The sequence below is a fragment of the Bos grunniens genome, chromosome 14 (genome assembly GCF_055505025.1).
Source record: "Bos grunniens cultivar Pamir isolate PY7600 chromosome 14, Bosgru_T2T1.0, whole genome shotgun sequence".
NCBI classification, from domain to species: Eukaryota; Metazoa; Chordata; class Mammalia; order Artiodactyla; family Bovidae; genus Bos; species Bos grunniens.
The window spans coordinates 45169157-45196979 of record NC_141178.1 but is presented as its reverse complement, the minus strand read 5'-3'; the positions used below and the strand labels follow the sequence as shown (position 1 = coordinate 45196979).

Below are 27823 nucleotides of genomic sequence, written 5' to 3'. Positions count from 1 at the left end.
TGACTGATAATGGCTAAGGGGTTTCTTTTAGGGGTGAGTTTATGAATATATTCTTTTCGTGACCATGGGTATGAATATGTTTTAAACGCCACTGACTTTTATACTTTAAAAAAAGGTTGTTTTATGATACATGAATTGTATTTCAATTAAAAAAAGGAAAAAATGAACTTGCCATTTAAAATTGATATAGAAGGCTCAAAATTTTACTTGGCTAATTCTCAAATTTTGAAGAGGACTGGCAAAGAATACACGCTAATTAGAAATCGTACTTCCTTTCTGCTCCCTGTGGTGTGTAAACACAAGGAGAGACTTCATATAAAGGAAATCTGCTTTTTTGGTAGACTTTGTTGGTAGGCAACAAAGAACCAGGAATCAAAAAAATTTTTAAGTGAATATCTGACAGAGGTAGTTTACACAAATAAAGAGGCCTACAGAATTATAAGATATAACTCACAAACAATTCCAAAGATCTATGGCATGAAGTGATTTGTAATTTTACCCCATATGATGGGTTTTTTTAAAAAAGGTTACACAGATTTTAAGTGGCAGAGCTAGAATTCAAACAAAGGTTATCTGAATTCAAACCTGTACTTATTCCACTGACAGTTACTGAAGGTCTACCACATGCCAGGCACTGGGGTATGTCCAGCAGAAACAGTATATTAATTAACAATATGCCAGGCATATAAAGATCAAATTTAGCAGGTTAAGGGGCACTGCAAATGCCAGGGATGCTAGGACTATCTTGTACTGGGTGGTCAAGGACGGCTTCTCTTAGAAAACTACATTTGAAAAAAGATTTGAGACAAAAAAAGGAAGTGAGCCATCAGATAAGTGGAGAAGAGCACTCCAAGTAGAGGAAATAACAGGGGCAAAGACAAAAGGGAGGTCCATATAGCTGCAGAGAAGTGAGGAGGGTAAGGTGGAGCGTGGTCAAAGAGATAATATAAGGCCTTTCTAGATCACTAACAGGGATTTTAGCTTGTATTTTCAATAAAATAGGGAAACCACAGTATGGATGTGAGTGAAGTAACATTTGACTTTTGTTTTGAAAGAATCTAAATGATGAGTTGAGAAAAGACTGTAAAGGAACAAGTGCAGAAGCAGGGAAACCAGTTAGGAAGCTACTGACATAATGTAGATGACAGATGATGATGATTTACATCAGGTAATTATGCAGGTGGCTCCAGTAGCACAGAACCTGCCTGCCAATGCGGGAGACGTAAGAAACATGAGTTCAATCCCTGGGCTGGGAAGATCCCCTGGAGGAGGGCATGGCAACCCACTCCAGTGTTCATGCTTGGAGATCCCATGGACAGAGAAGCCTGGCAGGCTACAGTCCACAGGGTCTCAAAGAGTTGGACACAACAGAAGCGACTCAGCACGCACACACACAATGATGCAGAAGAGTAGATGGCTGGATTCTTGTTTATTTTGAAGGTAGAGCTCAATAGAATCTGCTGATGGTTTGACTATGAAGTGGGATGAAACCAAGGTTTCTAATTGAACAACTGGAAGAATCAAGTTTTGCCAAGCACCACATGAGGAATACTATAGAAAGGTTTGGGAAGTTTACAAATGCTTACCTCTCTGCTCAACTACTTTTGTCTTAATCACTACACTACACACTGGGTTTTGTGCAACACAGCTGTTAAGCAGTGAAACAGAGCCTGAATCCAGGTCTTTCGATTCTAGATCCTGGGTGCTTTTTTCTAATGAAGTTTTTATAAAAGTAACTGAATGAGAATACAATTTTTCTCAGGAGAAAAATAACTCAAAGGCATGCACCATTTGCTGGTACTCCAAAAACAGCATTCACAAATAAAGGCCATCAAACAGAGACATTTTAAAAATACCCGACAAACATGAACAAGTATTACGCAGATAAAACAATGAAGCAGACAATGATATAAAAGATGCAATAAAATTCATCTCAGCAAAGGCTCAACCTAGATAAATACTATGTAGAAGTGTATTTTCAGAAAAAATGCCAGGGCTTCCCTGGTGGCTCAGTGGTAAAGAATCTACCTGCCAATGCAGGAAACACAGGTTCGATCCTTTAGCAAGATCCCACATGCCACACATGCTGCGGAGCAACTAAGCCTCTGCCACAACTAACAAGCCTGTGACCTAGAGCCGGGAAACTGCAACTACTGAAGCCCACAGTCCTTAGAGCCCCTACTCAGCAATATGAGAAGCCACTGCAAGAGAAGCCTGCGCTCCGCAACTAGAGGAGCCCCCATTCTCTGAAACTAGAGAAAAGCCCACATAGCGAGGGAGACCCAGCACAGCCAAAAGTAAAATTAGTTCTCATCATAAGAAAAAATATTTTTAAAAAATAAAAGTGCCAGATCATCCTTCTAAAAACTCTCCTTAAGAATAAAGAGTATCTTTGAACACTAAAGGTTTGCCATTATAGTTTTATTCATCAATCAAGTATATGCATACAGAACCTTTGTAAAAATTTTGATACATAAAGTAACTTTATATTTTAAAATATAAGGAACACTTCCCTCTCATTTTCTTAGCTATAGAAGCAATAAAATATTTTAGTGAATGGTAAATTATTGACTAAAGAGTTAAATAAGTATCTCCATGATTTCTCTACAAGATCAAACTTGTTAGTATGTTCATCTTAACAGCATCAGCTTCACTACTCAGTTGCTATACAATTTTGGGTAAGTCACTTCTCAAATAAGTGCTGCTGCTGCTCCTGCTATGTTGCTTCAGTCGTGTCTGACTCTGTGCGACCCCATGGACTGCAGTCCACCAGGCTCCCCCTTCCCTGGGATTCTCCAGGCAAGAACACTGGACTGGGTTGCCATTTCCTTCTCCAATGTATGAAAGTGAAAAGTGAAAGTGAAGTTGCTCAGTCCAGTCCGACCTAGGGACCCCATGGACTGCAGCCTACCAGGCTCCTCCGTCCATGGGGTTTTCCAGGCAAGAGTACTGGAGTGGGGTGCCATTGCCTTCTCCACTCAAATAAGTGATTATTTATCAAAAATCACTCTATTCATTAGACTGAAATGGGATTTGACTTCCCATTTTACAAGGCTGGAGTAAGAATCCAGAGAGAATGTAAATACTTTGAAAAACACCAAAGTTATGGCACACATAAATCAAGAAAATCAGCCAACTTTGAGGGGAATATACATGTAATATAAAAATGAATTTTAAAGTATTTCTTTATAGGTACTCGACCTTTCTATTAAGAGAACTGTTTATTAGATTTCTCTAAAATAGAATTAACGCAGAATCTGCTGTGTCACGTGATGGACAAGCACGCACTGTAATCACTATGTGCACATTTAAGGGACAATGAGAGAGGATTTTTTTTTTTTTTGGTTCTTATCGAATCTATGGCCAAGGAAGTGGAAGAGACCTAAAAAGTTAAAATAAGAGATCCAAACCAACACTTTTAGGACAAAAAATAGAAGGCATCTTGTAAAGCAACAACTGATTAATAACAAAAAGAAAAATACCACAATGACTGCTGTGAGAATTAAGAAAAGATAATGACCCCAGCTTTATGCTTTTATTCGGTGAAGTCTACTATCTACTTAAGTTTATCACTGACACAGAACATCTTCAATTCTACTCTTTGCTGTTTCCCTTTTCCTTCAGCACTTGCTCCAACAGCTCTGTGCTGGCCCCATTCCCGGCCAATATCTAGCCAACCTTCTCAGGTACTATAATTCTAGGTATACTCCACAAGCCTCCAGTGCTTAGTAAGCCTCAGGATCCGTGATGACAGTCAGTTTTCTCACTTTTGATTAAGCTGTAACCCTTCATGATGATATCAACAAATAGTCATATGGAATCTAATTGTCAAGTAATATGACTATAATAATAATGTCAGAAAGAACTCATACTCTTATCTCTCAATCACTTCCCTGGGGCTTTCCTGGTGGCTCAGATGGTAAAGAATCTGACTGTAACGCAGGAGGACCCAGGTTTGATCCCTGGGTCAGGAAGTTCCCCTGGAGAAGGAAATGGCAACCCACTTCAGTATTCTTCCCTGGAGAATTCCATGGACAGAGCAGCCTGGTGAGCTACAGTCCATGGGATCACAAAGAGTGACTGAGTGACTAACACTTTCACTTTCAAGAACCCACACTCTCTCCCTCAATCGCTAGAACCAACAATTTGAGTAAACAACAATGCAGAGTTGTGAATAACCCGAAGTAATTTATTGTTTCTAAGTCATCTAAAAATAAGCACATATTCAAAATCAATTTCCCTCCATCTAGCCAAATCAAGAGTCAGTATAAGACCCAATTAACAAAGAGGAAGAAAATGAAGAAAATCCACAGAGTAATTCAACTGATCATTTCTCTCAATTATATCACTGCTAAAGTATCAACTACTATACACTGACGTTCTAAGATCTTTAGACATAAAACAAAGGTAGCTTATTATCTAAAATTAATAAATCTAGGTGGTCAAATTAGAAAAGTATACCAGGTGTACTAAAAAACTTCCAACATAAAGAAGTCTGAATGAAACAGCTAAAATCTAAAATCAGAAAATATATCCAGGAGGCAAAATTAATTAATCATTTCATAATATGAAATGAGCCCATGGGGAAGAAAAAAAAAGATTAAGAACAAAATAAAAAAACATACACAAAAAATACAACTTTATGGTTTAGCTGAAAACAGAATGCCCTAATATTGCTCCACTTTTAAGAAATGTTTTGAATCACATAAAAAATTCACTCTAATAATACTCTAAGAAAGTCTGTACCAAATAATCTAAGTCCCTAAAATGCTAAATCTAAACAACTGGTATGACCAACTTTCCACTTAATAGTTTAAGATTTCTAGAATCATCAGAATTAATGTAAATCTACTTATTCAACTCCTGTAAAGTTTAAGTACCATCATGAGACCACCATTCTCTAAGAATGGTTTCTTAAAACAAAATCTAACCATATCTTACTTGGTGATTTGTGTCTGTTCTAGGAAGAAACAGTAGGGAAAAGATGAAAGAAAAAAAAGCAAAAATAGGAAAAAAAACATCTCAAAGGGCTCAGAGAAATCTGAAAACCACAATCCTGAATCGTATGTTGAAGAACAAATGGTTTCTTAAAACAGAATCTAACCATATCTTACTTGGTGATTTGTGTCTGTTCTAGGAAGAAACAGTAGGGAAAAAATCAAAGAAAAAAAAAAAAAAAACAAAACTAGGAAAAAAAAAAACAAAACTAGGAAAAAAAAATCTCAAAGGGCTCACAGAAATCTGAAAACCATAATCTCGAATCGTATGTTGAACAACTCTAGCAAATGGAGCAGAAGTTTACCCAGCATTATGGGTGTACCAGAACACTGATCCTCATTCCCAATGTTTTGTTGTGAGCTGCCCAGCCAGGTGCTTCCAGCCTCCAACAATCTCATCCACCCTGGTGTGCAATTCAAAAATTATTTTCTATGTGTGCTACAATGTAAAAAAAGGTTGTAAGGCACCCATAGAGTATACTACAGTAGTTACAATGTCAGCTTTAAGATACATACTCTCCAAAAAGAATCTGAAAAACAACAGATACAACTGTATATCTTATGCTGTTGTTGTTGTTTAGTCACTATGTGCAGGTGTGCTCTGCTGCTGCTAAGTCACTTCAGTCATGTCCGACTCTGTGCGACCCCATGGACGGCAGCCCATGAGGCTGCCCCATCCCTGGGATTCTCCAGCAAGAACACTGGAGTGGGTTGCCATTTCTTTCCCCAATGCATGAAAGTGAAAAGTGAAAGTGAAGTCGCTCAGTCGTGTCTGACTCTTAGCGACCCCATGGACTGCGGCCCACCAGGCTCCTCCATCCATGGGATTTTCCAGGCAAGAGTGCTGGAGTGGGGTGCCATTATGTCCAACTCTTTGCGACCCCATGAACTGTAGTCTGCCAGGCTCCTCTGTTCACGGGATTCTCCAGGCAAGAATACTGAAGTGGATTGCTATTTCCTTCTCCAGGGTACCGTCCGGACCCAGGGATCAAACCTTTGTCTCCTGCACTGGCAGATGGATTCTTTACCACTGAGCCACGTGGGGAGCCCTTTCTATCTATCTACATATAGATATGTATAACTGAATCACTATGCTACACACCTGAAATTAACATGACATTGTAAGTCAACTATATTTCAATAAAATTTTTTTTAAAAAGACAAAACAACAACATACTCTCCAAAAAAGAAATTGAAAGTCCACCCTTACTTGCTATCCTGATGATCCTTACGGCTAAATTATTTCATCTTTATCAATACAGGTAGTAAGTCTTATATACATTTGCATAATATGCATACTTTTAAAACACAGTTCCTCTTACAGGTTAAGTAACCTCTTCATCAGCAGTCATACCCTGGTGTGGGTAAGATGAAGAAATCTACTGAAAACATTTTAGGTAAGGACATGGTTAAAGCAGCGTTCATGCATAGCTTACTTTTTCCTAAGAACTCTAACTAAAATTCAAAAAACATTTAGTAGCCTCCTTCCACAAGTTTTCTCTATAGCACCATAGCCGTCTAACATAATAGCAATTAACTTAAATATTTTCTTCTTACCCATCACCCATAACCAGACTATTACATCCACAAAGGCAGAAACCTCATCTGCTTTTGTTCATCGCTGTATCCTCAGCACCTAGATGAATACCTGACATTGAGGGCCCTCAAAAAATAACTCATGCGTAAATGAACAAATATAACCTAGTTGTTGTTTGATGTATAATTTATTTGTCTTGAAGAGTTAAACTTTGTTATTAAGATGGTCAGGAAAAAATTTTGTGCAAAGACAAAGAATAACCACACAGAGAAGTGCTGTGTTTCAAAAAGCCTGGTTAATCTATACTAAATATTTTTCAAATACTATCAGGAGAGGACATAAAAGAAGAGAGAACCCTTGCACACTGTTTGTGGGAATGTAAATTGGTACAGCCATTATCATAAACAGTAGGAAAGGTCCCCAAAAAGATGGAAATTAGAAGTACTATATGATCCACTACTGGGTATGTATAAGAAAACGAAAACACTAATTTGAAAAGATACATGCAGCCAAATATTCACAGCAGCACTATTTATAGTTGTCAGGATAGGGAAGCTACGTAAGTGTCCATCAACCAATGAAGAGATAAATAAGATGTTGATGCATGCATGTGCACACGTGCACGCACACACATGATGGAGTATTACTCAGCCATAAAAAAAGACTGAACCATCTGCAACAACATGGATGCATGTGGAGGGTATAATGCTCAGTGAAATAAATCAGAGAAATAGAATATTCTCTATAGAATATTCTACACTGTAGAATATCATTTACATATCAAATCTAAAAAGTAAAACTAGTGAATATAACAAAAAAGAAACAGACTCACAGATATGAATAGTGGTTACCACTGGAAAGGGAAAGTGACAGGAGCGACATTGGGAGACAAGGTTAACAGGTACAAGCTAAAGTACAAACTACTATGTATAAAATAAATAAGCTACAAGGATATATTGTACAGAACAGGGAATACAGCAAATATTTACTAATAACTATAAATGGAGAATAACCTTTAAAGTTGTGAATCATTATGTTGAACACCTGAAACAAAATATTGTAAATCAACTATGCTTCAATAAAAAACTTAAAAAATAAAAAGATACTACCAGAGAATCTGTATCAGGTACTTCTAAAATACAAATAAAAGGAAGAATTTAGTTTTAATTAAAAGGGAAAATATCAGTTTTCCATTCCTCTAATCAGAAGACATAAAGGAATAAAGGGTGAAAAGGAATAAAGGGTGAAAAGACAGAGGTACTTGGGACACAGAAAAATGCAGTATTACACTGCCAAGTATTGTGTCTATTGCTTAAGTCGCCATGTAAAATTCCAGACTATCAACATTAAGTTTTGTACTCACTCAGTTTTGAAATCTGTTTTCCAGACACTAAAGGTCTAATTTTAATCAGCAAATCAGTTATCCCTATACTCCTCTGCCAAATATCATCACTAGTACTGTGGATTTTAATCCTTTTATTCTTAAAGAGAATGGTTTTAATCTTAACACAAATAATCTTAAATTGGTCACATAGCCGATCTACTGTTAAACTCGTGTTCTACAGTTCCTTTTTTGGCCTCAAATGACGAAACCTCTCTAACGTCTCTGGGGAGATTACGGTAAAGTATAATGTTTCCTGAAATTGTTTTTGTTTTTTCTCTGGACTGTTTCATGACATCTCTTCAACTAGGAATGTTATATACAATTGCTTTGGTTTGTTTTTTTTTTTTTTCTGTTCTGCAGTAAAGTCCAGAGGGAGAAGCAAAGGTAAAAAGAGTCTTGTATGGAGAACAGGCAGAAAGGGGACAGATAACACAAAAGCACAGAAGTAAATGCGAAGCAAATACGTGCACAAAAGAGGAAGAAGATTCAGAAAAGAGCTAAAAGAAAAGCACTGTTCTCGCCTAAAAAGAGAAAAAATCGGCAGGGGGATAAGGAAACTTGCTTATTCTTCTAGAAACAAAAGCATATAAAATCCTTCTAAGAAAAACGTGGTCTCTTTAAGATGCTGTTAAAACTAAAAAGCGCTCAGCTGACACTTCAAAGGGGAGTTCTGCCTTCTCTATGTTCTGACAGAGCTAGTCTTCATCTATAAATTAAATGCAAGCTATAGATAATGCAGAGTTAATCTCTACAAAACTGCAATTGTGGATGCCATCTTTGTCTGTTAAAAAAAAACACACACACACAACTCTTTGGAAAAAGAAAAAAGAGTCTATTAAGTTGGAAAACCAGAAAACCACGCGTTGCCAAGTCAGGTAGCTATAACATGGGTTAACAAACGCCTCTTACCAAATTAAGGTGCCACTAAGGTCTGGGGAAGAAGGGCAAAGGGCTGTAGCCTAACCGCGACCGCAAGGGTGGGGCACTGTAGGAAATAAAAAGATTGGAGGGTGAGCTATCCCGGGAGGTATAAGGGGCTGGTGATCCGTCCTTCGGGGAGATAGCCAGTTAGACGGCAAATGATTCTGAGGGGTTCAGGGCAGCTTCAGCGAGTGAGAAAATGAGCTGCGGGACCTCTGCGGGTTGAGACTGAGAAGGCTGATAGAGGAAGGTACCCCTGGGGCATAGGACTAAGAGTCAAAAGGAGAGTCGAGGGACCGAGCAGCCAAGGAGGCCGAGCGTGGGAGGCCTGAGTCGAGGCCGCGAAACGCCTTTGCGAACAGCCGCCTTCTCCCGGAACGCCTTTTCGGCTCCCCACACTCAGCCCCTCTCGGGGCCGCCCCAGCCCCGGCGACAACGGCGAGAGCAGCTGTTTCCGCCCAGCCGGGGACCGCGGTGGAAAAGGCATCCCTGGGCCCGGAGGCAGGCAGGCGACAGTCGTCCGTGTGAGCCGTAGGTGATTCGAGACCAACGCCGCGGAGCCAACATCAAACTTCGCCCCTTCCTCCCCTTTAGCCTTCTTTATCCCCCAACTTCCCGGCCGGCTGGTGTCCGCTTCGACCGACCGAGACCACCCCCCCCTTCTCGCCGCCTCTCACCCCTCCCCAACGCCCTGAAGGTGGGAAGGACCGGTCTCCGGGGCCGCTCTGGAGCCCGCCCGGGTGCCCCACAGACCCAGACACACCCCCGGAGGAAAGGCTCTCATCCTCCCCGCGGCAACGGAGCCCGCCCAGATGCTGCAAACTCCTCTTACCTGCATTGACGCCATGATGGTACCATCCCCCCAAGGCCGGCGAGGCCAGAGACGCAGGGGGCGGAGCTGCCGTGCTCGCGTCACGCCGCGGGGCCCCAGCATCCCGGGCGCGGGGGGCGGGGCCTCCGATGGGAAGGGGATAGCGCCAGGGGATTGGCTGGCGGGCTAGGCGCCCGGGCGGGGGAGGGGCAAGCGAGGGCACAGTGAATGGCGCTGTCCCTACCTTCGGTCGCATAGAGCTCTCCGGCCTCCACCAGACCCCACTGTCTACCTTGATCACTTAGGAAACGCTGCTCGGGTTCTGACCCGAACCACGGTTGTTATTTTTTTCTGTCTATACCCCGAGATCCTGATGATATCCAGGCCCGTGAGGTTTTTGTTTTCCCAACCACAGGTGTTAAGATTTACAGATTTTACCTTTCGTATTCTCTTTCCACACCACCATGCCCACTTTCACAGCTTTGGGCAAGATGAAACTTCCTGCTGGGCTGTTTTCTGCTCTTTACGGACCCGGAAGGCTTCTCATATTCCTAATTCGGGGAAGAGAGAGACACAGATTTCCTTCTACAATGGGATAAGAATTGGGGACAGAACAGCACTTGGATATTTTAAATGAAAGGGTAGATCTGTAGAGCCGAAACTTGCCTGAGGGGAGAGAGAACATTTTGAAGTTTTTCTTTCGTGTACAGTTTCTCCCCATAACCCTAGACCCTCAGTTTGAAACTTCCCGTGTGTCAGTAGTAGTTGTTGTAATGGCATTGACATTTGGCTATAGCGATTTGACCCTAGACGTGAAATTGTTTTTAATGTATCAGTGTCATGTTACAATATACACTTGTATACACTTGTATCACTTCTAGACTCCTCTGAAGCCTGTTTCATGGTGGGCAATTTTGTGGTCATTTGACGCAGGAATGTATTTGAGTAGGGAGAGCTGAATACACAGAATTTGTTCTGGAAATGCACTAGTTCTCCCAGCGTTTATAAGAAGCCACGCATTTAAACGCTGTTCCAGAACTGAAGATGTTGTTGATTTATAACAGGAAAATGGAAGCCAAAGGTTTGCACTTCCTGGTTTGTTTGTTTTTTTTTTTCCCATGTAGGTGGCTGATACATTGAGTAGAAAGCTTTTACTTTACCAGAATGAAACCTTAAAATCTATCATTAACTTGAAGTTCTTTTTAGAAATGTATATAAGATTTAAATATAAGGGCAACATAGGATACTATCCTTCCCACTCTATATCACAATGTTCTCTGTGAAATTCTCTAACGTAAAATGTGTTCAAAAGGGGGAAAGATCCTTAAAATACACTAATTATTCTATGGTATAATGTTAAACACTCTATTCTTCATCACTGAAGAGGAATTTATATTGATATACCTTTTTTCTCTCAAACTTCCACCTGATTCCTAGAAATGGACCGGTTTTCCCTTTGTTGTACAAAATGACTATGCCCTTGAGGAATGTTTGGAGGCTCTCGGCAACCAAGGATGACCGAGGAACATATTAGATGTCAGCCCTGTTGTGTTGCCTACATTTCAGCTGAGTAAATCTCATATCATGAGAGCTTTTCCAGATATATTTTCTTCTGGAGATCTTTATCCCTATGATCTCAGAAGATCAAAGGTAACCACCTGCAGTTCACTTTAAAAGCTGATTCTTCTTAAGGTGTGAGTGACTTTAAATAACCCCACAAACAAAGCATTATGACATCATCAGAATCAACACCTTGCCATGACAAATACTAATAAGGAAGAAAAGGGACTACAGGAGTCTTAACACTCCTCACAATAAAATCAACATCTGGCCCCTTGGGGGTTATATGTGTTAAGATTGTCACAGGAGGGAAAAGTCAGTACCAGTCATATCTTTCTAGAAAATATTAAATAGGACATAATTACCTCACTATCTTCTTTATTCTTTCATTGGTACATAAAAGATCCTGATGTACTCAGGAGCTAAAGCAGTGACTATCAGATGGAGTGGGAACATATCATTATCTCCAGGAAACATGAAATGTTTATATCTAAAATGATTATACAACATTTGAGGACCAGACTCACATCTCATTTCTTCAGTTTTTGTTCTGTTTTGTTTGTTTTTTTCACACATTTCATTTCTTTACAGAGTGGGGCTTGCTGTCAGATAGGCAAAAGATAAAATGCCTGACAATTCCAAAAGTAGGAAAGGAAATGGAGCTCTTATAAACTCTAAACAAGTAAGATTGGTACAGTCTCTTCAGAAAATAGTTCAGCAACAATAAAGCTTCCCTCACCCTTAAAGTATCTTTTTAATAGCATCATTTGCAGTAAGAGAGACATGAGACATATTAAACAAATGCAGTATGTTAATCTTGTTTGGATCCTAATTCAAACAAACCCCTGTATAAAAGGTATTTGGGAGACAACTGGAGAAATTTAAACATAAAATAGGTATTATATAATAGTAAGGAATAATTACTGTGTTAGATTTGATGATGATGTTCATTTTTAAATTTCCACAGCAATTAGAAATGACCGTCAGGGAAGTTCCCTGGTTGTCTAGTGGTTAAGAATCTGCCTTCCAATGCAGGTGATGCGGTTTGATCCCTGGCTAGGGAACTAAGATCCCATGTGTTGAGGGGTAACTATTGAGCCCAAGTACCACAGAGAGAAGCCAGCACATTGCAACTAAGACTGGTCACAGCCAAATAAATAATAAATAAAATTTTTTTAAAACTTATCAAACTGTGTATTGAAGACCTGTACATTAAAAAAAGAAAGAAAGAAATGATCATCAGGTTCAAAGAGCTCATTCTCCTTCATCTCACAAACTACCCCAACTTCCACTTTCCTGTAAGAAAAAAACCAGAAGGGACACAAGCTGTATATGTGCCTGAGGTCTTCCCTGCCAAGGAAAAGAAATAGTCTATAACACAGAAGACTAAAAGCAACTAGACTTTCTTGCAGAAAAGGGAAAGAAATATGGGAAAACAAATTGATGAATTAGTTGAAGGATCCAGAGAGGGATCAGTGGGCAAATCCTGCAATATTGATAATGTCACATGATTTATGAATGTTTGAATTCTAGAGATTCAGTAGATTGGTGAGTTAGGAGCAGTCCTGTGAGAATATGCTTGTTGGGGCGTAAAGAGGCAGAGTCGACTTGTCCTTACTTGAGTCTGTGTCTCTCCAGAGTAGTTTATTCTTAGTCTCCCACTGGGTGATCTCACCAGAGAAACAGAGGCAGTTCAACAACCAGCAGCTTGTTTATTGGTTGTTGGGAAAGGCACCAAGCCAGGAATCCAAGGCTTGTATTCTTGTCCAAGCTTTGTCATTGGCAAGCTTGGTCAAGATTTTTAACCCCCCTGGGTTTATTTCCTTATCAATAAAACGAGCAAGTCAGACTGTATAATCTTCATGATTTCTTTCCAGATTTCAAATTCCATGCACCTATCAGAGGAAATCTAAATTTTCAATGATTTGTCTAAGATACTGTTTAAAGTCTAAGATGAAATGCAATGGAAATGACATACTATCTTGAGTTTAAAAAAATTACTTTTATAAATTGTAAAATGAAGAAGGAACTTGGCTTCATTGTAATTTATGTAGAAATACTGGGGTGCTTTAGTTAACAATTTTAAAATGTTAGTAGTGAAAGTCCGTCAGTCGTGTCCAACTTTTTGCAACCCTGTGGACTGTAGCCTACCAGGCAACTCTGTCCACGGAATGCTCCAGGCAAGAATATAGGAGTGGGTTACCATTCCCTTCTGCAGGGTATCTTCCTGACCCAGGGATCAAACCCTGGTCTCCTGCATTGCAGGCAGATTCCTTACCATCTGAGCTACCAAGGAAGAATTGAGCTCTAGATTTTTAAAATGCTAATATAATGCAATTGAGCTATAAAAGGGATTTCAAAAAGTATCAAAAACTCCAAATCCACAATTTAGAGTGATAGAGTAAAAAGCATATTTGGGGCTTCCCTGTCCAGTGGTTAAGACTCTGGGCTCCCAATGTAGGGGACTCAGGTTCGATCCCTGGTTGGGGAACTAAGATCCCACATCCTGCACAGTGCAGCCAAAAAAGAAAAGCATATCTAAAAAAGTGTATTTTTTTTTTATAATTCTAAACTAGTCATTTCATGTGGATCTCCTAAGAAGAGACAAAGAAAATTAACAAAATAACAGATGGTTTGTATGTGTGACCTATTCTACATGTCAGAAACAATTGATTTATATAATGCCTGGTTTGTAAATAAGAGTGACTCTCAGGAAAACTTTGTTTTCACTTTCTCCCCTTCCCCCAAGCCTTTCTGTCAAGAATTCTTTTTCCCAGATGTGTAGACCTCGAGCACCTTTCTTCCTTGCTTCTCCCCTAGACCTCTTAGAAAGTTATCCTTTTGAGGGGGACAGGGGGCCCTTTAAAAACCAAGTGAAGGGCTTCCCTGGCAGCTCAGTGATAAAGAATCCACCTGTTAATGCAGGAGGCATGGGTTCCATCCCTGGTCCAGGAAGATCCATTTGCTTCAGAGCAACTAAGCCCATGCACTGAAACTACTAAGCCTGTGCTCTTGAGTCCAAGAACCTCAGCTACTGAGCCCTCGAGCCACAACTCCCGAAGCCCACACACCCTAGAGCCCATGCTCCACAAGAGAAGCCACTGCAATGAGAAGCCCTCACACTACAACTTGAGAGTAGCCCACACTTGCTGTGACTAGGGAAAAGCCCGCACAGCAACGAGGACCCAGCAGAGCTAAAAATAAATAAATAACCGAATGAAAACTATGGACCCACTTGACAGGAAAATATTCATACTCATAAAATTTGTAGTTTAGGGGTTACCTGACCCCCCGCCCAGAAATACATCCATTGGCAGAGGTGTGTCAACCTCAAGGTAAGAACGCCTTTACTGAAGAGGCAATGATGGATACCCTTTGCCCTTTGCAAAACTTGTCTGCCTTTCATGTACACATAATGTCACAGAGCACTTGTTTGCTTTTCATTCACTTGTTTATTTTCTAGTCTTTCTCAAAAGCAGATTGCTGTGTGCAGAGCTCTGGATCAGGAACCAGAAAAGATCGACCACTTGCCCTGATCCTTCTCAGAGGGGATAACTCAACTTATTTAACAACAGATGCGGCACAGGTACCAACCACGCATAACAGAAACTGCTCAGTGCTGAAGCTAGGGTGTGGATGCTCCCTGCCCTGGGGGCCAGGTATCTGTAATTGGATCATAGTGAGGTGTGGGGGGATTCCAAGACCACAGAAGAAGGTTCTTTCGGGGGTCTGAGGGCAGTGGCTATTAACTAACTGCTATAGATATATTTCATGGGCTTCCCTGATGGCTAAGTGGAGAAGAATCCATCTGCCAATGCAGGTGCCACAGGAGACTCGGGTTCAACCCCTGGGTGGGAAGATCCCCTGAAGAAGGACATGTCAACCCATTCCAGTATTCTTGCCTGAAGAATCCCATGAAGAAAGGAGCCTGGTGGGTTACAGTCCATGGGGCTACAAAGTCAGACACGACTTGGTGATTAAATAACAACATGAAAGTATTTCAGTGTTTTCTTTTGGCGGTGACAGAAATGTTCTAAAACTGCATTATGGTGATAGTTGCTCAATTGTATAAATTTACTGGAAACTATTGAATAATTATTCTGGGTGACCTTTATGATATGTGAATTATACCCTACTAAAAACTGCTTAAAAACAGAAAGGAACATTTCAATATTTTAACACAGCCATAACAGTAAGTCCTGGCTGGCCTTCAGACTGGCTCTCCCATTAATGGTATGAGACCAAAGGCTGGTCAGGTGTCTCCCTGGGTCTACATTTTTTTCATCTGTAAAATGGTTTCTGTAAAGATTTCCAGATAATCCTTTTCCTTGCCAAAACAAACAAACAAAAAAACCCATTATTGTGTCATATTTCTTTATATATATATATTTTTTTAATTTGCTTCCTTGCTTTTCTTTTTTTAAAACATATTTTTTTATTGAAGGATAATTGCTTTACAGAGTTTTGTTGTTTTTTGTCAAACCTCAACCTGAATCAGCCATGCTGCTGCTGCTAAGTTGCTTCAGTTGTGTCCGACTCCATAGACGGCAGCCCACCAGGCTCCCCCGTCCCTGGGATTCTCCAGGCAAGGACACTGGAGTGGGTTGCCATTTCCTTCTCCAATGCATGAAAGTGAAAAGTGAAAGCCATAGGTATACATATATCCCCTCCCCCTTGAACTTCCCTCCCATCTCACCCCTCTATGTTGATACAGAGCCCTGTTTGACTTTCTTAGCCATACAGCAAATTCCTGTTGGCTATCTATTTTACATATGGTAATAATGTAAGTTTCCATGTTACTCTTTCCATACGTCTCACCCTCTCCTCCCCTATCTCCATGTCCATAAGTCTGTTCCCTATGTCTGTTTCTCCATTGCTGCTCTGTAAGTAAATTCTTCAGTACCATTTTTTTCTAGATTCCCTATATATGCATTAGAATATGGTATTTATCTTTCTCTTTCTGACTTACTTCACTCTCTATAATAGGTTCTAGGTTCATCCACCTCATGAGAACTGACTCAAATGCATTCCTTTTTATGGCTGAGGATTATTCCATTGTGTGTATATATACCACAACTTCTTTATCCATTCATGTGTCGATGGACATCTAGGTTGCTTCCATGTTCTAGCTATTAAAAATAGTGCTGCAATGAACCATGGGATGCATGTGTCTTTTTTGGTTTTGGTTTCCTCAGGGTATATGCCTAGGAGTGGGATTTCTGGGTCACATGGTGCTTTTATTCCTAGTTTTTAAAGGAATCTCCATAACGTCTTCCATAGTGGCTGTATCAATTAACATTCCCACCAACAGTGCAACAGCATTCCCTTTTCTCCACACCTCTCCAGCATTTATTGTTTGTAGACTTTTTGGTGATGGTCATTCTGACCGGTATGAGGTGATATCTCACTGTAGTTTTGATTTGCATTTCTCTAACAATGAGCAATATTGAGCATCTTTTCATGTGTTTGTTAGCCATCTGTATGTCTTCTTTGGAGAAATGTCTGTTTAGGTCTTTTTCCCACTTTTTGATTGGGTTGTTTGTTTTTCTGGTGTTGAGTTGTATGAGCTGCTTGTATACTTTGGAAATTAATCCTTTGTCAGTCATTTCATCTGCTATTATTTTCTCCCATTGAGTGTTGTCTTTTCATCTTGCTTATAATTTCCTTTGGTGTGCAGAAGCTTTTAAGTTTAATCAGGTCCCACTTGTTTACTTTTGTTTTTATTTCCATTACTCTAGGAGGTGGGTCATAGAGGCTCTTGCTTTGATTTATGTCATTGAGTGTTCTGCTGAAGTTTTCCTTTAAGAGTTTTATAATTTCTGGTCTTACATTTAGGTCTTTAATCCATTTTGAATTTATCTTTATGTATGGTGTTAGGAGGAGAAGGCAATGGCACCCCACTCCAGTACTCTTGCCTTGAAAATCCCATGGATGGAGGAGCCTGGAAGGCTGCAGTCCAGGGGGTTGCGAAGAGTTGGACACGACTGAGGACTTCACTTTCACTTTTAAGTTTCATGCATTGGAGAAGGAAATGGCAACCCACTCCAGTGTTCTTGCCTGGAGAATCCCAGGGACGGGGGAGCCTGGTGGGCTGCTGTCTCTGGGGTTGCACAGAGTTGGACACAACTGAAGCAACTGAGCAGCAGCAGCAGCAGTATAGTGTTAGGAAGTGTTCTAATTTCATTCTTTTACATAGAGCTATCCAGTTTTCCCAGCACCATTTATTGAAGATGCTGTTTTTGCCCCATTATATATTCTTGCCTCCTTTGTCAAATATAAGGTACCCATGGGTGCGTGGGTTTATTTCTGGGCTTTCTATCTTGTTCCATTGGTCTATATTTCTGTTTCTGTGCCAGTACCATACTGTCTTGATGACTGTAGCTTTGTAGTATAAGCTGAAGTCAGGAAGGTTGATTCCTTTAGCTCCATTCTTCTTTCTTAAGACTGCTTTGGCTATTCAGGGTCTTTTGTGTTTCCATATGAATTGTGAAAGTTTTTGTTCTAGTTCTGTGAAAAATGCCATTGATAATTTGATAGGGAACGCATTGAATCTGTAGATTGCTTTTGGTATTTTCACAATATTGATTCTTCTTACCCAGGAAAATGGAATATCTCTCCATTTGTTTATGTCATCTTTGATTTCTTTCATTAGTGTTTTATAATTTTCTGTATACAGTTCTTTTGTCTCCTTGGTGGTGGTGGTGGTTTAGTCGCTAAGTCGTGTCTGACTCTTATGATCCTGTGGACTGTAGCCTGCCAGTCTCCTTTGTCCATGGGATTCTCCAGGCAAGAATACTAGAGTGGGCTGCCATTTTCTTCTCCAGGGGATCTTCCCGACCCAGGAATTGAACCTGGGTCTCCTGCATTGCAGGCAGATGATTTCCCAACTGAGCTATGAGGGAAGCCCATTACCTTTGTCTCCTTAAGTAAGTTTATTCCTAGGTATTTAATTCTTTTTGTTGCAATGGTAAATGGGATTGATTCCTTAATTTCTCTTTCTGATTTTTCATTGTTAGTATATAGAAATGCAAGTGATTTCTGTGTATTGATTTTGTATCCTGAAACTTTGCTAAATTCACTGATTAGCTCTAGTAATTTTCTGACGGAGAAGGCAATGGCACCCCACTCCAGTACTTTTTGCCTAGAAAATCCCATGGACGGAAGAGCCTGGTAGGCTACAGTTCATGGGGTCGCTAGAGTTGGACACGACTGAGCGACTTCACTTTCACTTTTCACTTTCATGCATTGGAGAAGGAAATGGCAACCCACTCCAGTGTTCTTGCCTGGAGAATTCCAGGGAGGGGAAGCCTGGTTGGCTGCTGTCTATGGGGTCGCACAGTGTCGGACATGACTGAAGCGACGCAGCAGCAGCAATTTTCTGATACTGTCTTTCAGGTTTTCTATGTACAGTATCATGTCATCTGCAAACAGTGAGAGCTTTACTTCTTTTCCGATCTGGATTCCTTTTATTTCTTTTTCTTCTCTGATTGCCATAGCTAGGACTTCCAGAACTATGTTGAATAGTAGCAGGGAAAGTGGGCACCCTTGTCTTGTTTCTGATCTTAGGGAATGCTTTCAGTTTTTCACCACTGAGAATAATGCTTGCTGTAGGCTTATCATATATGGCCTTTACTATGTTGAGGTAGGTTCCTTCTATGCCCATTTTTTGAAGAGTTTTAATCATAAATGTGTGCTGAATTTTGTCAAAGGCTTTTTTTGCATCTATTGAGATTATCATATGGTTTTTATCTTTCAATTTGTTAATATGGTGTATCACACACTGATTTGCATATATTGAAGAATCCTTGCATCCCTGGAATAAACCGAAGGAAATGGCAACCCACTCCAGTGTTCTTGCCTGGAGAATCCCAGGGACGGCAGAGCCTGGTGGGCTGCCATCTCTGGGGTCCCAGAGTCGGACACGACTGAAGTGACTTAGCAGCTTAGCAGCAGATCATGGTGTATGAGCTTTTTGATGTGTTGCTGAATTCTGTTGGCTAAAATTTTGTTGAGGATTTTTGCATCTATGTTCATCAGTGATATTGGCCTGTAGTTTTCTTTTTTTGTGTTGTCTTTGCCTGGTTTTGGTATCAGGGTGATGGTGGCCTTGTAGGATGAGTTTGGAAGTGTTCCTTCCTCTGCAATTTTTGGAAAGAGTTTTGGAAGGATAGGCATTAGCTATCTCAAAATGTTTGATAGAATTCTGCTGTGAAGCCATCTGGTCCTGGGCTTTTGTTTTTTGGGAGATTTTTGATCACAGCTTCAACTTCAGTGCTTGTAATTGGGCTGTTCATAATTTCTATTTCTTCCTGGTTCAGTCTTGGAAGATTGAACTTTTCTAAGAATCTGTCCATTTCTTCCAGGTTATTCATTATATTGCCACATAGTTGTTCATAACAGTCTCTTATAATCCTTTGTATTTCTGCATTGTATGTTGTAACCTCTCCTTTTTCATTTCTAATCTTGTTGATTTGATTCTTCTCTCTTTTTTCCCTGATGAGTCTGGCTAAAGCTTTGTCAATTTTGTTTATCTTCTCAAAGAACCAGCTTTTAGTTTTATTAACCTTTACTATTGTTTCTTTCATTTCTTTTTCATTTATTTCTGCTCAGATCTTTATGATTTCTTTCCTTCTGCTAATTTTGGTGGGGTTTTTTTTTTTTTTTGGTTTTCTTTTTCCAGTTGTTTTCAGTGTGAAGTTAGGTTGTCTGTTCAATGTTTTTCTTCTTTCTTGAGGTAGGATTGTATTGCTATAAACTTCCCTCTTAGAACTGCTTTTGCTGCATCCCATAGGTTTTGAGCAGTCGTGTTTTCATTGTCATTTGTTTCTAGAAATTTTTTGATTTCTTCAGTAACCTGTTGGCTGTTTAGAAACATATTGTTTTATCTTCATATGTTTGTGTTTCTTACAGTTTTTTTTTTTTTTCTTGTATTGATATCTAGTCTCATAGCGTTGTGGTCAGAGGAGATGCTATATATGACTTCAATTTTCTTAAATTTACTGAGATTTGATTTGTGACCCAAGATGTGGTCTATCCTGGAGAATGTTCCATGTGTACTTAAGAAGAAGGTGTATTCTGCATTTGGATGAAATGTCCTGAAGGTATCAATGAGATCCATCTCATCTAATGTATCATTTAATACTTGTGTTTCCTTAATGATTTTCTGTTTTGATGATCTGTCCATTGGTGTGAGTGGGGTGTTAAACTCTCCTACTATTATTGTGTTACTGTCAATGTCTCCTTTTATGTCTGTTAGTGTTTGTCTTATGTATAGAGGTGCTTCTATGTTGGGTGCATAGATATTTTCAATTGTTACATCTTCCTCTTGGATTGACCCCTTGATCATCATGTAGTGTCCTTCCTTATCTCTTGTAATCATCTTTATTTTAAGGTCTATTTTTTCTATATGAGGATTGCTACTTCAGCTTTCTTTTGCTTCCCATTTAGATGGAATATATTTCTCCATCCTCTCACTTTCAGTCTATATGTGTCTTTAGGTCTGAAGTGGGTTTCTTGTAGACAGCATATATATGGGTCTTGTTTTTGTATCCATTCAGCCAGTTTGTGTCTTTTGGTTGGAGCATTTAATCCATTTATATTTAAAGTAATTATTGATGTATATATTCCTATTGCCATTTTCTTAATTGTTTGGGATTGATTTTGTAGACATTTTTCCTTGTCTTGTATTTCTTGACTATATAAGTCCCTTTAATATTTGTTGTAAAGCTGGTTTGGTAGTACTGAATTCTCTTAACTTTTGCTTGTCTGAAAAGCTCTTTATTTCTCCATCAATTTTGAATAAGATCCTTGCTGGTTACAGTAATCTTGGTTGTAGATTTTTCCTATTCTGTACTTTAAATATATCCTGCCATTCCCTTCTGGCCTGCAGAATTTCTGCTAAAGATCAGCTGTTAAGCATATGGGGTTTCCTGTGTATGTTACTTGTTGCTTTTCCCTTGCTGCTTTCAATATTTTTTCTTTGTGTTTAGTCTTTGTTAGTTTGATTAGTATGTGTCTTGGCATGTTTCTCCTTGGGTTTATTCCATACAGGACTCTTTGTGCCTCTTGGACTTGATTGGCTATTTCCTTCTCCATGTTGGGGAAATTTTCAACTATAATCTCTTCAAAAAATTTCTCATACTGTTTCTTTTTCTCTTCTTCTTCTGAGACCTCTATAATTCGAATGTTGGTGAATTTGATATGGTCCCAGAGGTCTCTGAGACTGTCCTCAGTGCTTTTCATTCTTACTTTATTCTGCTCTTCAGAAGTTATTTCTACCATTTTATCTTCCAGCTCACTGATTTGTTCTTCTGCTTTAGATATTCTGCTATTGATTACTTTCAGAGTATTTTTTATTTCAGTAATTGTGTTGTTTGCCTCTGTATGTTTATTCTTTAATTCTTCTAGGTCTTCGTTAATTGATTCTTGCATTTTCTCCATTTTGTTTTCAAGGTTTTTGATCATCTTTACTATCATTATTCTGAATTCTTTTTCAGGTAGTTTGCCCATTTCCTCTTCATTTATCTGGACCTCTGTGTTTCTAATTTGTTCTTTCATTTGTGTAGTATTTCTCTACCTTTTCATTATACCTTTTTTTTTTTTAATTATTGTGTTTGCAATCTCCTTTTCCCAAGCTTCAAGGTTGAATTCTTTCTTCCTTTTGGTTTCTGCCCCTCTAAGTTTGGTCCAGTAGTTTGTGTAAGCTTCTTATAGGGTGAGATTTGTGCTGAGTTTTTGCTTGTTTGTTTTTCCTCTGATGTGCAAGACTGAGTGAGGTGGTAATCCTGTCTGCTGATGACTGGGTTTGTATTTTGGTTTTGTTGTTGTTTAAATGAGGCGTCCTGCACAGGATGCTACTGGTGGTCAGGTTATGCTGGGTCTTGTATTCAAGTTGTTTCCTTAATGTGAGTTCTATTTGATACTCCCTATCTAGTCAAGGCTATGGTTTTTCCAGTGGTCATGTATGGATGTGAGAGTTGAACTATAAAGAAAGCTGAGTCCTGAAGAATTGATGCTTTTGAACTCTGGTATTGGAGAAGACTCTTGAGAGTCCCTTGGACTGCAAGGAGAGCCAACCAGTCCATCCTAAAGAAAATCAGTCCTGGGTGTTCATTGGAAGGACTGATGCTGAAGCTGAAACTCCAATACTTTGGCCACCTGATGTGAAAAACTGACTCATTTGAAAAGACCCTGATGCTGGAAAAGATTGAGGGCAGGAGGAGAAGGGGACGACAGAGGATGAGATGGTTGGATGGCATCACCGACTCAGTGGACATGGGTTTGGGTGAATTCCGGGAGTTGGTGATGGACAGGGAGGCCTGGTGTGCTGTGGTTCATGGGGTCGCAAAGAGTCGGACATGACTGAGTGACTGAACTGAACTGAGGGTTAGTTCTTTGGTAGTCTAGGGTCTTGGAGTCAGTGCTCCCACTCCAAAGGCTCAGGGCTTGATCTCTGGTCAGGAATGAAGATTTCAGGAGTGGTTTGTTATGGCATTAAGTGAGATTAAAACAAATACCCAAAAACTAGAAACCAAAGATGAAACTCAGACAAATAGCAGTTACAAAATCAGGCAAATAATAATTAAAATAATGGAATATACACATATACATATACACCCATAAGCAAAGTCAAAACAGTCCAACTAAAATAAAATACAGTAGATTGAACTGGCAAACAAAGGAAATCAAAATTATATTTACCAGTTAAGAACAAAACTACCTAAAGCACAAACTGTAAAACAAAACTAAAGCAAGGTTCCACGTGGAGGATAAAGCAATAACAACAACAAAAAAAAAACTAACAAATATGTTGAGAGGAAAGTAAAGAAAGAAAAGAAAGAAAGAATAGATATGCAACATTAAATAGAGGTAGATGAAGAAGATTTATATGCATTAAAGAATAACTGCAAGGGGGGAAAAACAGTAGGAAAAGCAAAAAAAGGAATAGATGTAGAAAAAATATGTTTAAAAAAATTAAATCTTAAAATTATAAAAAAGAGAAAAGAAGAAAAAAGGAAGAAGAAAATAAAAAAAGGTAAACTTCGCAGAACTGCAAAATCTCAATGTAGAGGCAGAGGTTTACAACAATAAAAAGTGTGACTGAATATACACATATACAGCATTAGGAAAATCAAACCAGTCCAACAAAAATAAAGTAAAATAGACTGACCCAGCAAACGAAACCCAAAATTATATCCAGCAGTTAAGAACAAAACTAACTAGAGCACAAACTAGAAAACAAAATTAAAACAAGGTGCCAACTGGGGAATAAAGCAATGAAAATAAAACTAACAAATATGCTGAGAGGAGAGGAAAGAAAGAAATAGATATGCAAAGTTAAATAGAGGAAGATAAAGAAGATTTACGTACATTAAAGGTTACTGCAAGGGGAAAAGAACAGTAGGAAAGGCAAACAAAGGAAAAAATGTAGAAAAAATAATAATAGGTTTAAAATTAAAATTAAAGAAAGAGTAAAGAAGAAAAAAAAAAACAAAGGAAAACTCCACAGAACTGCAAAAACCCAACACAGAGGCCGAGGTTTATAACAACAATAAAAAGTGTAACTGAATATATACATATACACCCATAACAAAATCAAAACAGTCCAACAAAAATAAAGTACAATACATTGACCCTGAGAACAAACGAAACCAAAAATTATATATACCAGTTAAGAACAAAACAAACTAAAGCAGAAACTGGAAGATAAAACTAAATCAAGGTCCCAACTGGGGAATAAAGCAATGAAAATAAAACTAACAAATATGTTGAGAGGAAAGGAAAGAAAGATATACAAAGTTAAATAGAAGTAGATAAAGAAGATTTATATACATTAAAGACTAGCTTCAAGGGGAAAAGAACAGTAGGAAAAGCAAACAAAGGAATAAATGTAGAAAAATAATAATAGGTTTAAAAATTTTAAACTAAGATTAAAAAAAAGAGAAAAGAAAAAATAAAAAAAGGAAAACTCCAAAGACCTGCAAAAGCCCAATGTAGAGACAGAGGTTTATAACAATAAAAAATGTGACAGAAAAAAAGGAAGAAAAAAAAAAAGGCTCAAAAGCTTAATTAGATTTCATAATGCCAATAAAACCAACAACTACAACAGCTGGGGGGGGGGAAAGAAAAAGAAAAAAACATCCAAAAGAATCTACAGAACAAGTCAAAACATAAGAAAAATAAATGTTTCTCTTGAGTCACTGCTGTCAGAGTCCTTTCCCTCACTGGGAATCACAGTCCACTTCCCCTCCCTAGGATGCCCTCCAACACTGTGCTGATCTCTGGACCTGCTGTGGGGACAGCTCAGATTCTAATCTGGTCCTACTCCTGTGTGTTCTTGCCTCCAGTGTCCACAGCTATCAGAACTTGTGCACTTTCTTTTGTAGGCGCTCTCAATGTCCTTTTATGTATTCCATAGACACAGAGTCTGCTTAGTTTGATTGTGTGGATTTAATCTGCAGTTTGTACAGCTGGTGGGAAGGGTTTGAGTCGTCTTCCTTAGCCACACTGCCCCTGGGTTTCAATTGTGGTTTTATTTGCACCTCTGCATGTGGGCCTCCCACTGGGGATTGCTCCTGAGGGTGCCCTGGAGGACTTGGGTTTGCCCCTGTGAGGGCCAGGTGTGGAGGTGGTGCAGCTGCCTGGGTCGCAGGGGTTCTGGTAGCACCAGGGGAGTTGGCAGTACTCAGGGGAGTTGGCGGCTAGGGCAGCAGGAAAGACAGTGCTCTAGAAGGGTATGGTAACCACTATTGGCCAATATGCTCTAGTATTCTTGCCTGGAGAATCCCCTGACAGAGAAGCCTGGCTGGCCACAGTCCACACGGTCGCAAAGAGCTGGACACGACTGAAGTGACCTTGTGCACACAGACACAAGATTTTTTTTTTGCCTGTGGCAGCTGTGCCCCCATGAGAGTTGAGCATGAAAGTGGCATGGCTGCTTGCCTTGTGGGTACCCTGGTGGCACAAAGTGTGCAGGGACATGGACTGCCTCTGCCCTAGGAGTTACAGCCCTATCTTAGTCTTTTTTCAAGCCTCTTGTAGCTGGCGATCAAAAGACTTCTTTAGCCAGTCTTTCTCTGCAGCTCTGCCTGTTCAGGCACTTAGAGGGCTCCTTTGCCTGGGGTCCTTCTCTGTTGTTTGGCGTATCAGGCACATAGAGGGCCCCACTGGCTGGGGTCCTACTCTGTAGTTCAGTGTGTCAGGCACGTTTGATGGGCCAGCCTCGCTATTGTTCAGATGCCAGATGCTGGCGTGTGGGGAAAGAGAGGCTATGGTGATGGCTCCGCCCTCTGTGCGTGACTCAGGAGTATTGCCTTGCTTCCATGGCTGCCCAGCTTTCCTCCACAGGCATTTCCCACCACGATCTCCTCCCTCACATCCCCTTGATCCGTCTCTCCACAGTCAACAGCAGCCCTCACCTTGGGATGGCTCCACAATCCCTAATCTCCAGCTCCCAGCCGCTGTGCCTTCCAGGGGACCAGCCTCCCTGTTCAGGGTATGCATGCTTGCAACAAGGACTGTCCGATTCTCATTCCATTTAGGCTGCCACAGATTAGCTGTTTCACTCTCAGCTTTAAATGTGTCTCCTCTGACTCAGACAGTTGCCCTGATGTGGGGATCGGACCCCTGCTTCAGTTCCCCCACCTGCTGAGGGTAGGTCCAGTCCTACTAACATTCTTATTTTCCCCCCTAGTTCCTTCATCCTACCAAGTTTTGCATGGTTCTGTATATTCTTTTCCACTGGTCAGGTGCTCCTGTCCGCTCTCAGCTGGTGTTCTGCATGTACTTCTGTGTCTGAAGGTGTATTCTTGATGTATCCATGGAGAGAGATGGACTCCATGTCCACCTACTCCTCCGCCATCTTGTTCTCAAGATACATCATATTTCCTATTGTCCTTTTTCACTTGCTTATTAAGCTGTCATGGCCCAAACACATATATATCCTTCCTCTACTGCTTTAGGGCGCTCCCCAGGTGGTACTGGTGGTAAAGAACTCACTTGCCAATGCAGGAGAGGTAAGAGCCTTGAGTTCAATCCCTAGGTCAGGAAGATCCCCAGGAGGAGGGCATGCAACCCACTCCAGTATTCTTGCCTGGAGAATCTCATGGACAGAGGAGCCTGGTGGGCTACAGTCCATGGGGTCACAAAGAGTTGAACACAACTCAGTGATTTAGCACAGACGCACATGGCTGCTTAGGAGGGACAGCAGCCTTGGTGATTCTGTCCCTACCTGGCAGTTCTTTCTTATCTACTTATCTTGACTCTACCTCCTGCCTCCTTTCCCCATTATTTCATCCCCCGCCCCCACCCCCCCCCCCCGCTCTTTTTTCTCTGCTCCTTTTTGCCTGATCACCATTTAACACATGTTCAAAAAGGCACTAGACTTGACCTCCGAAGAGCTAGACTGTGAATTCTAACTCAATTACCTCTTAGTTCTGTGACTTGCAGTTGGTCACTTAAATTTCTCTGAACCTTAGTTTCATCATCTGCCAAATGGGGATAAAAATGTCAGCATGTGTTGGCAGGTATGATCATGGATGTGAAGGGGCTTGGTAAAGTATACAGTACCCACTGATGAGAGGCGAAGCCTGTTGTTCATTGTTCAGTTGCTAAGCCATGTCCGATTCTTTGTGACCTCATGGACTGTAGCATGCTAGGCTTCCCCATCCTTCAATATCTCCTAGAGTTTGCTCAAACTCATGTCTGTTGAGTCAGTGGTGCCTTTCAACCATCACATCCTCTATCATCCCCTTCTCTGCCTGCTCTCAATCATTCCCAGCATCAGGGTCTTTTCCAGTGAGTCGGCTCTTCACATCAGGTGGCAGGTATTGGAACTTCAGCTTCAGCATCAGCCTTTTTTTTTTTTTCAGCGGTGGGAAGGTTGAACTGGGTCTTCCTTGCTGTGCACAGGCTTTCTCTAGTTGCAGCGAATGAAGGTTACTCTTTCTCGTGGTGCATGAGCTTCTCATGGTGGTGTCTTCTCTTGTTGCACAGCACAGGCTCTAGGCACGAGTGCTTCAGTAGTTGTAGCACACGGACTCAGTAGTTTCGGCTCGAAGGCTCTAGAGCGTGGACTCAGAAGTTTGCCACATGGACTTCATTGCTCCATGGCACGTGGAATCTTCCCTGACCAGGGAGCAAACCCTGCATTGGCAGGCAGATTCCTATCCATTGCACCAGCAGGGAAGTCCAATGCCTAGCTTTTCTTCTGAATTACTCTGTTCTTTGTGCAGTGAACAGATGAGATGTTGGGTAGAGATGAGAAATGGGGTGTATGACAGTGACTAAGAAATACCCATACCAAGATTCCCAAATTTCATACCACTTTGTGAACATGGAAGAGGCTAGACAAACTGCTCTGAACTGAACTTGCCATAGACAAGCATTCAAGGTTGAAATCTTGTCTCTCTCTGCCTTACTCAGTGTGCTTCTCCACATGGCATCCTCCCAGAACTGCCCTTATTGAGAATAACAAGGACAGCTGCCTGGGATTGAATATTTATATGTGCCACACAGGCACATGAGAGGCACTTATATTTCCTGTGTGATTTAATCTGTAACACAGCACTGTGAGGGACATAAAACAATTCCTATTTTATAGGAGAGGAAACAGG

The 27823-nt window shown here is 40.4% G+C and overlaps 1 protein-coding gene across 16 annotated transcripts in view; it reads right to left on the bottom strand.

Annotated features, from left to right (window-relative positions):
* UBE2W (ubiquitin conjugating enzyme E2 W) overlaps positions 1–9875 on the bottom strand; it is a 91494-nt gene extending 81619 nt beyond the window's left edge. For 10 of the 16 annotated variants that reach the window (XR_015140728.1, XM_086336478.1, XM_086336465.1 and 7 more), the window contains exon 1: positions 9672–9831. Coding sequence is in view for 12 of the 16 variants with exons in the window: in XM_086336478.1 (XP_086192604.1) it covers positions 9672–9773 (102 nt within the window). In the remaining 4 variants the exon portion in view is untranslated. Of the gene's footprint in view, positions 1–8827; positions 8899–9602 lie in introns of those variants that run through there. The other 6 variants (XM_086336466.1, XM_086336471.1, XM_086336470.1 and 3 more) reach the window with 4 other exon arrangements.
* Between the last annotated feature and the right edge of the window lie 17948 nt (positions 9876–27823).